General features: G+C 44.5%; 1 protein-coding gene across 1 annotated transcript; it reads right to left on the minus strand.

The window, feature by feature from the left end:
• Positions 1-999: 999 nt before the first annotated feature.
• LOC130113051 (uncharacterized) lies at positions 1,000-4,935 on the minus strand. Its single transcript, XM_056280565.1, has 4 exons — positions 4,765-4,935; positions 3,738-4,446; positions 3,404-3,526; positions 1,000-2,565 (listed from the first exon to the last, which is right to left on the minus strand). The coding sequence occupies exons 2-4, from the start codon at positions 4,326-4,328 to the stop codon at positions 1,000-1,002; spliced, it is 2,280 nt and encodes a 759-aa protein (XP_056136540.1). The 5' UTR covers positions 4,329-4,446; positions 4,765-4,935.
• Positions 4,936-14,317: the final 9,382 nt, after the last annotated feature.

The raw sequence follows: 14,317 nt of genomic DNA on the forward strand, positions 1-14,317 counted from the left end.
TGTGTAGATTGATGAGAAAAAAAAGGAATTTAATCCATTTTGGAATAAGGCTGTAACATAGCAAAATGTGGGGAAAGTGAAGGGGTGTGAATACTTTCCGGATGCACTGTATGTGTGAAAAAGAGGGAGGACAGTGGAATGGTGAGGATGCAAGGAGTAGAGGTGATGAAGGTGTATGAGTTTAAATACATGGGGCCAACTGTTCAAAGTAATGGAGTGCGGAGGAGAGGTGGAAAAAGAGAGTGCAGGCAGGGAGGAGTGGGTGGAGAAGAGTGTCAGGAGTGACTTGCGACAGAAGGGTACCAGCAACAGATAAAGGGAAGGTTCACAAGATGGTAGTGAGACCAGCTACGTTGTATGGTTTGGAGATGGTGGCACAGACAAAAAGACAGGAGGCGGAGCTGAAGAGTTGAAGATACTAAGATTTTCGTTGGGAATGACGAAGAAGGACAGGATTCGGGAAGAGTATATTAGAGGAAGGCTCAGGTTGGATGGCTTGGAGACATAGCAAGAGAGTAAAGATTGAGATGCCTTGAACATGTGCGGAGGAGAGATTCTGGGTATATTGGGAGAAGGATGCTGAGGTTGGAGCTGCCAGGCAAGAAGAAAGGAGGAAGGCCAAAGAGGAGGTTTATGGATGTGGTGAGGGAGGACATGCAGGTGGCGGGCGTGACAGAGGAAGCTGTAGAGCACAGGAACAGATGGAAACAGATGATCCACTGTGGCGACCCCTAACGGAAGCAGCCGAAAGTAGTAGTAGTAGTAGCAGTGTTACAGGGGTTTCACTTACTTTAACCAATGCTTTAGGTTAGGAAGAAGATTCAGCCAGTTAAGTAACTATGTCCTTCATCTTCTCATTAAACTCCTCAAGCTGAAAATTTTGGTGGAAAAAAAAACTGTCATAAATTTTGATTCATACAAATACAAAGACAATAAATGGAGAAAGCTTAGATAGGAAACATTTTAAAACTGGGCAGTTATTGTAAAAATGAAGTGCATTTAAATCGAGCTCACCTTTTTCTTCAAATTTGCCTTTACATCCTCTTCAGTAGTTAGCAGCTTGTCACATTCTGATTCCTGTGTTTCTGGTTTGGCTACCGAGGATGCCATTGGCACCCCCAGACTGCCCAGAGAGCTGCAGCCCATAGGTGGATTGATAGACTTGCTGGCTTTTTTGAGGGCCCGCTTCTCTTTTCTCTTTTGTGTCCTTCGATTTTTCATGTATTGTTGCCTTTTCTTGGCCTTCGAAGATTTCTTTAATTTTGTTTCTGATTTTGTAAGATGGATTAGATGATTGTGTTTGGTTCGTGATTGCTGAGTTTTGATGACCGTAAGGCGACGTAACTTTGACTGATTTCCATGTTTGCCCTTATTCTTTGCCAGGTTGGGTTTCACAGTCAAGAGAGAATGTGTGAATGACAAGTTTTTCTTGGGCTGAAGGCAAGGATAAATAAGGTCAGGTGAAGCCGTAGAGCTGGTGAATTGATGTAAGGGATACTGCGAGTAAGGATATGTAGGATGGGAAGGGTAGGGGGTGGTGGTATGGGTGGTGTGCTGCCAGGCTGAGAGGTTGGCACCATTGAACGCCCCGCTTTGGTAGGCAGCATAACTGTAGTACTGGGCTGAGCTGTATTCTGGAAATGTAAACTGTGCAGCATGGTGAGGATAAAGACCTGTTGTGTTTTCAAGGTAAGGATTCTCAGCCAGTGAGCTTTCTTTTGAGTTGATTCCATCCACATCTCTGTCCCCATTTCCACCCCTCTCTCTGGAGTGACTGATTTCAGAAGTAAGCTTTTCCTTTCTGCTATCCTCAGAGACATTGCTAAGGGAGCGCTGAACAGGAGCCAGGTTTGGAATAACGCTGCCAGATACTGCGGTGGAGGAAGAGGAATGCCTGTGAATTCTTTGAGGGCTTGTCTGACATCTATCTCTCTCCTGTGAGTCATCACCCCTTTGTCCGTCGTCTTCCTTCTTACCGTATAGCCTCTCCTGGGTCCGCTCTGTTAATCTGTTCAGCTCATCTGCATCTATGCTCAACCCCAAAGTCTCAAGAATGTTCTGCAGCTGTCCCTGTTGCTCCTTTAGCCTCACTTGTCCCTGCTGCTCCTCAAGCCTCACTTCCTTCTCTTCCACTGCCGGGGGAGACCTCGATCTGCTCCTAGAGCCAAAATGACCACCCCCTTCACCTTCTATCTGGACATACTGCTCATCAGGAAGGTTGTGTTTGTCTTTGTGTGATCCCCAATGGTTGAGATGTTCAGCGCTCCTCTCTCTGCTTTTGGATAGACTACAGTCCAGTTGGGGGGCTCCACTGTATGATCCCTGACTCTCACTCTTGGAGGGTGCCTGTAATGTGCTCTTTAAAAAAGGAGGCTGAGTATGCAAGGGCTCCCCACTCAAAGGGAGGGCTATACTGTCATCATTGACAATTCTGGTGAGCAGACTGACGTCCACCCCTTTGTTGAGAACGCCGAGGAAGCGTTGAAATCCTTTGGCAACTGTGTTCTCTTCCTCCACTGTTGAGGTAGGGCACTGGCTCGAAAGGTGTGGTTCAGAATCAGGGACCTTGCAAACATAGAGATTAAGTGAGCTATTAGGCAAACACTGATGATTTGCTGTAGAGAGCAACCCATCTACCACACATTAATGCATGAACCCATGAAGTTATGGCAGCATCCAGGCAGGATTTGTTCATACTTTGTCTGCTTACTCTATCACTTGTGAAGTCCAAAGAATAGATTATCACAAAGAAAAGAGCATCATCTTCAGTTTGAAATCTTTTTTAAACTTTTTTTGTATGTAGCTAACCCACATTAGCATTATATGGACAAATTAGAAGATTCGGCCCTGTGATGGCCTGGCGGCCTGTCCAGGGTGTCTCCCCGCCTGCCGCCCAATGACTGCTGGAATAGGCTCTAGCATCCCCGCAACCCTAAGAGCAGGATAAGCGGTTAAGACAAAGGATGAATGGATGGAATTAAAAGATTCAAGAGGAAGTGCTGTCAAAAAGTCTTACTAAGCAATACGTTCTTTTATATTAACCCATTAAATCATGGGCATCTTTCTTTTTTACATTTCTAGATGAGCTTGATATGGACTATTATTTAGTAATTTCAAATCAAAACTAGTTCAGTCATCTACAAAATTTTCTAATATATTTTTACTTTTCATCCAATATGTGCCCTGAAATTAGACCCTTAGTAGACACCACCTTACCCACTAACATGGCAAGTCATAGCCATATTATTACAATTCATTTTATGGCAGCCTATTCATATACCTGTTTTGAAGTTCAATTAATTTGTTGATACACTATGCAAGCAATAGTGAGATGGACAATGGCTGGTTTGATGAAGTAGTGCTAGCGTTTAACATATCAAAACATACGTACCTCCCCACTTACTTGCGGTGCCCATGAATTACTACATCGTTTCTTCATTAACTTCACTCTGAGTTTAAGGGGATGGTCCTCCTGCTTACTCATCTCTGTGAAACTGTTGGCTCCAGTGGATGACTGCACTAGAGACTTTAGGACCATCACAGTTAAGGAGACATTTATAAAGCTGTTGAATATGTGCTGTGGAACACAGCTGTGCTAAGAACACTAATAAATATATACATTGTGTTACATTTAAACCATGGTAGATGGGGTAGTTTAGAGGGGGTGAACATCAAAATATTGTGTGGACAAGAATTGTGTTCCAAAAATGTATCTGGTCAATCTGTGCAACACTCACCTTTGAGGAATGACCTTGAGGCCACCTTCGCTGTAAGATCAAATTCACCCTGTCTCTCAGAGTTGTGCCTTTCTGAGCAGGTGTAGAAACAAATGAAGCTGACTTCTTAATAAAGGAGAGAATGTCCCCATTTTCTTTTGTTAACTGTGTGAAGAGCTCATTACTGTTTCCAGACAAGTCAGCTCTACTATGTGAGAAATCCTTTTCTTCTTCCCCTGTCAATATCAGATGTGACATCTTTAAGAATGGTTCGACTTTTTTCAAACCAATAGCAGCTTTCTTGAGAACAATCTTCTCCTCAATCTCTTGAAGCTCTTTCCTTTTCCTTGCCAGCTCCTGGTCTGGAGCACTCAACGTCAACTGATCTCCATTTAGGTCTTGCTCCTTGCCCACAGTGAGGCCAGCACACTCCTCACTGTATCGCTCATGAGAGGAAGTGTTGTGTAGCTCCCTTTCTAATTGCCATCCCATGCTGGCAGGTGGTTCTTGATGGGCGTGGCTTCCCCTTTCCCCAGAATCAGCCCATTGTTTTGTTTTGAAATCTCTCTGCGGTCGTCGTGGACTGCTTCCCACACCAATTGGATACATCATTTATCCGAGCTTCCGTTTCAGTTTGTGTCTTTGAGAAATCACTGTATATTATATTGGTGAGCAAAAGTTTTCCACAGGTTTGGTCCAAGGCGGTGCAACGCTATAGCATACCAATTTTCTGTATTAAAAACAAACAAACAAACAAACAAGTTGAATTATCCACATTAGTTAGCTGAACAGGTTGACTCGCGACATCTTTAGTTTACGCACTGAAACGAAGGACAAGACTGTCTCGAGCTCGAGCTAAAACCTTAACGAGTTATGACAATAACCACTAAGCAGAATACCGCAGAAACCAAAGTCAATTAATTATCCAGTTAACGCTGTTGTCCGCAGTTTGTTAGCTTCGTATCATAAACCCAAATGTCAACGGGCCACCTGTAGTTGGATATCCGCTGAATTTGTGTTAAGCTAGCCCACTGATATGTCTACCTACCGAGGCTTGTAAAATGATGGCCGCTCCTCCAGTCTCACCACCGAGAGAGAAAGCTGGCATGACTTCAAAAACGCAGATGTTATTTTAAGAATAACACACGAGAACGACACGTTTCAAGAGCCATTTGAAGACTCGTTAAATGTGACATTTATCATGTTGTGCCCGACCGGACGAAAGCTTCTACTTCGGTGGTAAGAAAGAAAAAAGGCAGAAGAAGAAAACCAAAAGGCGACATCGAAGCTACACCGCCACCGCCAGTCCGGAGGACCAATGCGCACCCTACGCAGCCGCGAGTCTTAACTTTGGTTTCATTTCTCTCAAGGTTTTATTACCCCCCCCCCCCGTTTGTTTTCTAAACGAAACCACAATTATAAAAAGTCCGACTACACACTAGGTCCAGCATTTGGCCATAGCTTGGACATAATACCGCTAAGTCTTTATGTTCTCTGCAAATAGACAGATGGATGCAATTCCACATGGCTTCCAGAATAGGATCTCTCAGCTCGTAGAGGGAAGGGAAGGAGTGCTCTGCCACGCCGATGATGTCCTTGTGACAGCAAGAGACCGTGCGGAACTTTTCTTTTCTTTTGTAATTTTCTCCCTTTTTCTCCCCAACTGTACTTGGCCAATTACCCCACTCTTCCGAGCCGTCCCGGTCAGTGCTCCACCCCCTCTGCCCATCCAGCGAGGGCTGCGGACTACCACATGTCTCCTCCGATACACGTGGAGTCACCAGCTGCTTTTTTTCACCTGGCAGTGAGGAGTTTCACCAGGGAGACGTAGCGTGTGGGAGGATCTCTCTCTCTCTCTCTCTCTCTCTCTCTCTCTCTCTCTCTCTCTCTCTCTCTCTCTCTCTCTCTCTCTCTCTCTCTCTCTCTCTCACCAGGCGCTAGTGCAGCGGCCAGGACACATACCCACATCCAGCTTCCCAGCCGCAGACACGGCCAACTGTGTCTGTAGGGACGCCCGACCAAGCCAGATGTAACACGGGGATTCGAACCGGCGATCCCCGTGTTGGTAAACAACGGCACAGACCCGACCGTGCAGAACATGACGCCAAGCTGCACAGCGTGCTGACACATTCAAAGAGGCGGGGCTTACTCTGAAAGACAAGTGCCAGTTTGCCATGAAGAAGTCAAGTTCCTCGGGGCATGTCGTCAATGCACAAGGAGTCAGGGCAGAGCCTGATAAAATCAACGCCATCCTGGGCATGGCGTAACCAAAGGATGTGGCCAATGTCCGCCGTTTTATGGGCATGGTAAACTTTATGAGCAATTTCCCCCCCACACTTGCCCGAACTGACAAAGCCACTCAGAGATCTGCTGAGGAACGACAACAGCTGGACGTGGGACACACCACAAAGACAATCATTCCTGGACACAAAGAAGGAACTCAGTTCAGGAACTGTGTTGGCTCAGTATCGCCCAACACGCGAGACAACTGTGTAAGCCGATGCTTCTTCATATGGTCTTGGTGGAGTCTTGACACAAAAACAGCCAAATGGACTGTGGCGATCTGTTGTCTTCATTTCTAGGAGTCTCACTACGACGGAACCAAAATATGTACCAAAATATGCAGAAAAGGAAATCCTTGCTGTGACCTGGGCACGTGAGCGCCTGAGTGGTACTTTAATGGCCTGGACGTCATATTGTAACGATCACGAATAAGTGGACTCGCTAGCCCGTTGGCTAACGGGTCGGACCCATTAGTCGAGCGGTTAGCGATGCCTCCCGCGGCGGACGATACTGGTTCGCGTCCCGGCCGCGGCAGTTCCTGTGGTTGTGTTGTCCCCCGAATTCGCTACAACATTTTAACAGACTATCCTGTGTAGACATACATAAACCACACATCAAATCATTACATTCTCCTCTTTAACCAATGTAAGCCATTTTCTTAATAACAGGTAAGTCAAAGATGTAACGCGAAAATAATTCTGCTACGCGCGCAGCTAACGTCTAACGACATTCTAGCTTACGGTAAGTTAGCAAATCAGTTAGCTCATGCTATCCGAACATGTACATGCCGTATAAAAGGATGAAACTCGATTCATTTATCTACATAAAGCTAGAATATATAATAAAATTTCATTATCTAGTGGTGAATTTACAGATTATCCCGTGTCAAGGGCAGTAGACGAATGAAAAGACAGACGCACGTAACACTACCCGTCCACTCTGTACGCTGGAACTAAAATGGCTGCCAAAACACAACTTATTTGGTATGTACGCTTATCTACCACTAGGTGGGAGTATTGACCACAGAACTGGGAATAACCTCAGCTTCCTGACATCGGTAGAGCATTAAAGCACTCGTTTGCGAAATCTATTTGAACTCTATCAGTAAACGGACTAATGAATATGAAAATATAATATTGTAAACTACTAATAAGACACGTTAGCCCCTAGCTAACGGGTCGAGCGGTTAGTGATGTCGCCTTGTGGTGCAGTACTCCTCGTATCGAATCCCGCACCGGGCAAGAAAATAACCGGTTACGATATGAAGGATAGAATACCCTGAATTCGCTACATTGGTGTCAGAAGTGGGATGGTGGGATCGTGGTCACCAGGGAAGAGGAGGAACTGAAGAAGGAATGTAAGGCATACAATAACTGCAATGGCTCACCTCAAAACTGGAACAAATCAAGGATGCACAAAACAGTGACAGCACATGGAGACGCCTTAGATGTCTCATAGAAAAGGGGGTGGCCTAGTCACACAAGTGACCAACTGGAGATTTTATGACATCTCATTCTAAATCCAGGGGCATTAATGTGGAGTTGGTCCCCCCTTTACAGCTTCTTGGAGTGTGTCCGTGGGAATTTTTGCCCATTCATCCAGAAGAGCATTTGTGAGGTCAGGCACTGATGTTGGGCGAGAAGACCTGGCTCGCAATCTCCGTTCTAGTTCATCCCAAAGGTGTTCGATGCGGTTGAGGTCAGGGCTCTGTGCGGGCCAGTCAAGTTCTTCCACACCAAACTCACTCAACCATGTCTTAATGGACCTTGCTTTGTGCACTGGGGCACAGTCATGCTGGAACAGAAAAGGGCCCTCCCCAAACTGTCCCAACAAAGTTGGAAGCATAGAATTTTCCAAAATGTCTTGGTATGCTGAAGCATTAAGATTTCCCTTCACTGGATCTAAGGGGCCCGGCCCAACCCCTGAAAAACAACCCCATACCATTATCCCTCCTCCACTAAACTTTACCATTGGCCCAATGCAGTCAGGCAGGTAACGTTCTCCTGGCATCTGCCAAACCCAGACCTGTCCATCAGACTGCCAGACAGAGAAGCATGATTCATCACTCCACAGAACACGTTTCCACTGCTCCAGAGTCCAGCGGCAGTGTGCTTTACACCACTCCATCTGACGCTTGGCATTGTGCTTGGTGATGTAAGGCTTGCATGCAGCTGCTCGGCCATGGAAACCCATTCCATGAAGCTCCCGGCGCACAGTTTTTGTATTGATGTTAATGCCAGAGGAAGTTTGGACCTCTGCAGTTATTGAGTCAACAGAGCGTTGGCGACTTTTACGCACTATGCACCTCAGCACTTGTTGACCCCGCTGTGTGATTTTACATGTTCTGCCACTTCATGTCTGAGTTGCTGTTGTTCCTAAACACTTCCACTTTTCAACAATACCACTTGCAGTTGACTGTGGAATATCTAGCAGGGAAGAAATTTCACTAACTGACTTATTGCAAAGGTGGCATCCAATGACAGTATCACGCTTGAATTCACTGAGCTCTTCAGAACCATCCATTCTTTCACAAATGTTTGTAAATGCATGAGTAGCTGCTGGATTTTATACACCTGTGGCAATGGGTCTGAATGAAACACCTGAATTCAATGATTAAGAGGTGTGTCCCAATACTTTTGTTCATAGTGTATATAGAGGTGTGCAACTTGACTTGCAACACCTCAGCAAGAAAGTTTATTGAGAGGTGCGAAGCTGTTTTCGCCAGGTTTGGATGCCCATAGGTTTTTTATCGTGGATAATAGTAGACCACAAGTCTCCTGTCATGAGATTGCTCAGTTTACAAAATACTTCAGCTTTACACATGTAACAAGCAGCCCCAGATATCCCTGTAGAAACAAAGCAGGAAGGGCTGTCAAGACTATCAAGTCTCTCCTTCTAAGACGGAGACTTTCACAAAGCTCTGCTGGCATACAGGGCTACACTCTTGGCTCGAGGGAGCTCCCCAGCACAGCTCTTCTTAGGTGTCTGGTCTTTGCTTGGGGTTACCTGCAGTCAACTGAGACTGAAGAGGTCACGTAGATGAGTAACAGAACGTTTCTGTCAATAAACGTGTTCAGATGAACTGATTCAACTTTCTGTGATTTCTTTACCTGGATTATTGAGCAAGACAACCTACAACTATCCTACAGTAACGATATGTTTCAAGATCCATTTAAAGCCTCATTAAATGTAAAATTTTTCCTGTTACCATCTTCTTCTTGTTAATTTTATGTCAGTTGACAAACAACATTATGGTGCATTACCATCACCAACTGGAATAGAGTGTGGAATGGGAATCTACATCCATCCATCCATCCATTCATTATCTGAACCGCTTATCTTTCTCTCAGGGTTGCGGGGACGCTGGAGCCTATTCCAGCAGTCATTGGGTGGCAGGCGGGGAGACACCCCGGACAGGCCGCCAGGCCATCACAGGGCCGACGCACAGACCCATTCATACCTAGGGACAATTTAGCATGGCCGATTCACCTGACCTACATGTCTTTGGACTGTGGGAGGAAAGCGGAGCCCCCGGAGGAAACCCAAGCAGACACGGGGAGAACATACAAACTCCACACAGAGGACGACCCGGGACGACCCACCAAGGTTGGACTACCCCGGGGCTCGAACCCAGGACCTTCTTGCAGTGAGGCGACCGTGCTAACCACTGCATAAATATATTCACTAATTAAAAAAATGAAACAAAAGAAACAATATGAAATTAAAAAAAAAAAGTTATATTCTCTCTGCCAAGCTCGTTCGCCTAAGATACTGAAAAAATAGATACAACTTATTCTTAGAACTTCTTAGTATATGATCTCAAATCTTATCTTTCCTTCTTTAATCAGAAATCAGAATCAGAAACAATTTATTGTCCTCTCAGTCACGTACTTTCCTACACAAAAGAGACGAAATTTCGTCTCTCCAAGCCCACGGCAGTGCAACCCAAAAGACAAAAAAACACACATCCACAAGAAAATGACACCACCAAAAACATACAAAAATTGAGAGAACAAAGACTGGACACCCATACTCCTTCTATCCAATTCATTGTTTTAGCATTACCCATATCTTAGCAGGTTGTTTCTCTCCCTGCCAAATAACAAAATTTCCTCCAAAAGACTTTCTTTGCATTTTTAATTGTTTACCTTACATTAGTTTGCAACCCTTCATATTATATAAGATTCTGAAAATTATGAGTTATTCTTTTAACATTTTAAAAGCTTTATTTCGAGTTTTAATGCGCAATGGTGATGGACAGGTTGACGGATGAGATCAGGCCGGAGTCTCCGTGGATTGTCATGGTTGCAGATGACATTGTGATCTGTAGCGAGAGTAGGGTGCAGGTGGAGGAGAGCCTGGAGAGGTGGAGGTATGCACTGGGGAGAAGAGGAATGAAAGTCAGTAGGAGCAAGACGGAATACCTATGTGTGAATGAGAGGAGGGACAGTGGAATGGTGAGGATGCAAAGAATAGAGGTGATGAAGGAGTATGAGTTCAAATACTTGGAGCCAACTGTTCAAAGTAACGGGGAGTGCAGTAGAGAGGTGAAGAAGAGAGTGCAGGCAGGGTGGAGTGGGTGGAGAAGAGTGTCAGGAGTGACTTGTGACAGGAGGGTACCAGCAAGAGTTAAAGGGAAGGTTTACAAGATGGTTGTGAGACCAGCTATGTTATATGGTTTGGAGATGGTGGCACTGATGGAAAGACAGGAGGTGGAGCTGGAGGTGGCAGAGGTGAAGATGCTGAGATTTTCATTGGGAGTGATGAAGAAGGACAGGATTGGGAACGAGTATATTAGAGGGGCCGCTCAAGTTGGACGGTTTGGAGACAAAGCAAGAGAGGCAAGATTGAGATGGTTTGGACATGTGTGGAGGAGAGATGCTGGGTATATTGGGAGAAGGATGCTGAATATGGAGCTGCCAGGGAAGAGGAGAAGAGGAAGGCCAAAGAGGAGGTTTATGGATGTGGTGAGAGAGGACATGAAGGTGGCTGGCATGAGCATGACAGAGGAAGATGCAGAGGACAGGAAGAGATGGAAATGGATGATCCGCTGTAGCGACCCCTAACGGCAGCAGCCTAAAGTAACAGTAGTAGTAGTAGTAGTAGTAGTAGTAGATTGCATTTTCACATTCCTTCGTCCACCATAGTACAATTTTCTTTTTATGTGTACCTCCTTTTTTTATTTGTTTCCAGCCCCCAGAATGGCTTCACAAACAGAAAGATTTAATTTATCAACATCTTGATTAACATCCACTTTTTGCATTTATCACTAATCTGCTTAAACTTTTTCACAATTAGCACTCTTGAAAACTCAACACAATCCTCCTGTTTCATACTCTTCTCAATTCAACCGTACTTCAGTTAGTATAGTGGTCACTTCCTCCTGTTGTTTCTTTTAAAATTTCCCAAATTCAAATCCTTGCCACTGTTTCAGATACTAAAGTAAGACCTATGGCTGATTCTGTACCATTTCTATGTATTATCAATTCTTGTAACATTTCTGTTACTGAGGCATACTAGAGTTTTGATTTCCATTAGTTCTTCAATTACCTCTCTATTTCCATCATATCCCATAATATAATATGAGCATTAAAAACTCCACAACAAATAACTTTTCCTTTTGGGTCTACAGCGAGTTCATCCAGTAATTCTAATGGAGGTTTGCAGGGATTGTAAATGTTAACTATTTTGATAATGCAATCTTTTGTTCAAACTTCAATTACTACAAATTCCCAATCTTTCCCTTCCCCCAATACTCTATATTTTATTCCTTGCTTCACAAACATTACACAGCTACCTCCACTGCCCTCTACTCCATCTCTGCGCATACTATCACAGCATTTATTTACAAAATCCAATGTTGGCTTAAGTCAAGTTTCTTGAATACCTATAATTTCTGAGATCTTTAAGAATTCCCTTAAATTCTTGACCATTTGCTATCAAACTCAGTGTGTTCCACTGAAGAATAATCCTTTCTCCAAGAACCCCAGTTTCCCATCTGCCTCAAGCCTTTTGCTGATCTGTTCCCATTCCTTCCTGTCCTTGCACTCGCTTCACTGCTTCAGTATGATTTATGTGGGTTACCTGTTATCACTTGTTGAATTTCCACTGCTCTTTTCTTTACTTCCCAACACACATATGTCACATTGTGTTGGCCACCACAACGACATTTAGCCTGCACATTGATCACCTCCGAATTTCCCATATCTGGCATTTGTAACATCGAAGCTGAGGAGTAAGAGCTGACTGGGAAACTCATGCAGCCAAAGTCCTGAAACTCAAGAAAAACTGAAAACTTCCATCTCTTTCACCATTCATTGTTTTTAGCAATCTCTTTATTCTGCTTACCTCGCATCCACAAATCTTCGTTTTGAGTCTTTCCAGATCCTCATCAATGGGAATGCCAGTTATCACTTCCAGAGCAACTTCATTCTCAACCAGAACTCTTCTTTTACACACTGCTTCTTTTTGCAAATAGTTTCAATACAAAAACCCTTGTCTCTGTTCTTCATTACTACGTTAAACCATCAAGTTTACATCATGGAGAATCTTGCCCATTTCCACTTCCCCTATCTTCTTTTTCAGCTCCCCAGACAACGCTATTGGACCTCACCTTTTCAGCTTCCTTTTTGAATTTAAGTATTATTTTAAAATCCCCCCTCTCTAACCTTCTGCAAGAAAACCGGTTACCATCACCTGAACTTGTCTCCTCTGAGCATCTTTTACTGCTCTGACTAGCAGACGCTCTTGTAAGATTCGACTTAGAGACGAGAGAGACATTGGTTGTAAACGAACTCTTTACTTAGAACTTAGCAAAGTCAGGATACTCAGCCATCAGGCTACATCTGCGTTTCTTCCAGTTCGGCTCATACTTAACATTACTTCCTAGTCTCGCCTCGCGAGAGCCCCCCCCCCATCAAAGACTAACCAGAGCGCATGCGCATTAACATAAGTCCCAATACATTACAGCTCTGACATTAGCTCGCCTCATATTTGCCTCACTTTATAAAGTTTATTTATTATTACTTCGCCCTTTTCCTCCGTCCGGTCATCAAATTCCATATCGTCATCTTCTACCTGCGTTTTCGTCCCAATCCAGTATATGTCGACCGCCAAATCGAAACCCAACAATCGTGTAACCGGTTATTTTCTTGCCCGGTGCGGGATTCGATACTGGGTGTACTGCACCACAAGGCGACGTCACTAACCGCTCGGCTAAAGGGTCAGACCCGTTAGCTAGGGGCTAACGTGTCTTATTAGTAGTTTACAGTCGTCGCCCTCGCCGGAAGCGATATTATGAACCCTACATAGCCCTCGCCAAAATCCCGTACCCTGTCCCAAATCTCGCGAACGGACGCCGGATTTCCGCTGCGTTGCTAAGGAAACAATCAACTATCAACTCGGTGCGAAGCAAAGCTAACGTTAGCTACCTTCAATTTTGTAATTTTGTATTTTTCGCAATTTTGGACAGCTGGCTGCTTTTGTAATTTTGGACTGCTGGCTGTCAACAACAGAACGGAGGTAAGTAACGTTAGTTGTCTGAAAATGAACATATATCTAATAAATAGACTTTCTCACATTTAAGAAAGCTTACATTGAGTATTACATCACGACAGAGTCAAATATGTCATCTTCCTGAGGGTGGCGCTAATGTGCAAGAGCTGAAGGTGGCGCTAATGTGTAAGACTTGTAAAAGTCATATTACTACAATATAGGAGCTCGTTTTGTTTGTAGTCATGATAAGGGGTGAAGTATCCTATGCTCAAACGTGGAGCAAGCAAAGATTGAGTTAAAAACGTTAATGTTGATTGTGGATAACTTAGACAGGTTAAATTGTGGGTGTACGAGCAAGCAAAGATTGAGTTAAAAACGTTAATGTTGATTGTGGATAACTTAGACAGGTTAAATTGTGGGTGTACAGCGTTTCCTTGATGAGCGCTAACCCCATAACAACATATTTTCGCGTTGCTACGGTGGCGCACACGTGACAAAGCCAGAAACGGGATTTTGGCGAGGCCTATGTAGGGTTCATAATATCGCTCCCCGGAAGCGCGCCCTCACGCTTTGTTCTTCCCGCGCTCCGAAGAGACTTCTGAGGATCTGCACACTTCCGGATCCCACCGTTGCCACCAATGTAACCGGTTACTTTCTTGCCCGGTGCGGGATTCGATACGAGGTGTACTGCACCACAAGGCGACGTCACTAACCGCTCGGCTAAAGGGTAAGACCCGTTAGCTAGGGACTAACGTGTCTAATTAGTAGTTTACAATCGTAATCAAGAAGCCAAATGAAATAAAATAAAGCAATCGTCACGTTGT

Source organism: Lampris incognitus, chromosome 5 (genome assembly GCF_029633865.1).
Source record: "Lampris incognitus isolate fLamInc1 chromosome 5, fLamInc1.hap2, whole genome shotgun sequence".
NCBI lineage: Eukaryota > Metazoa > Chordata > Actinopteri > Lampriformes > Lampridae > Lampris > Lampris incognitus.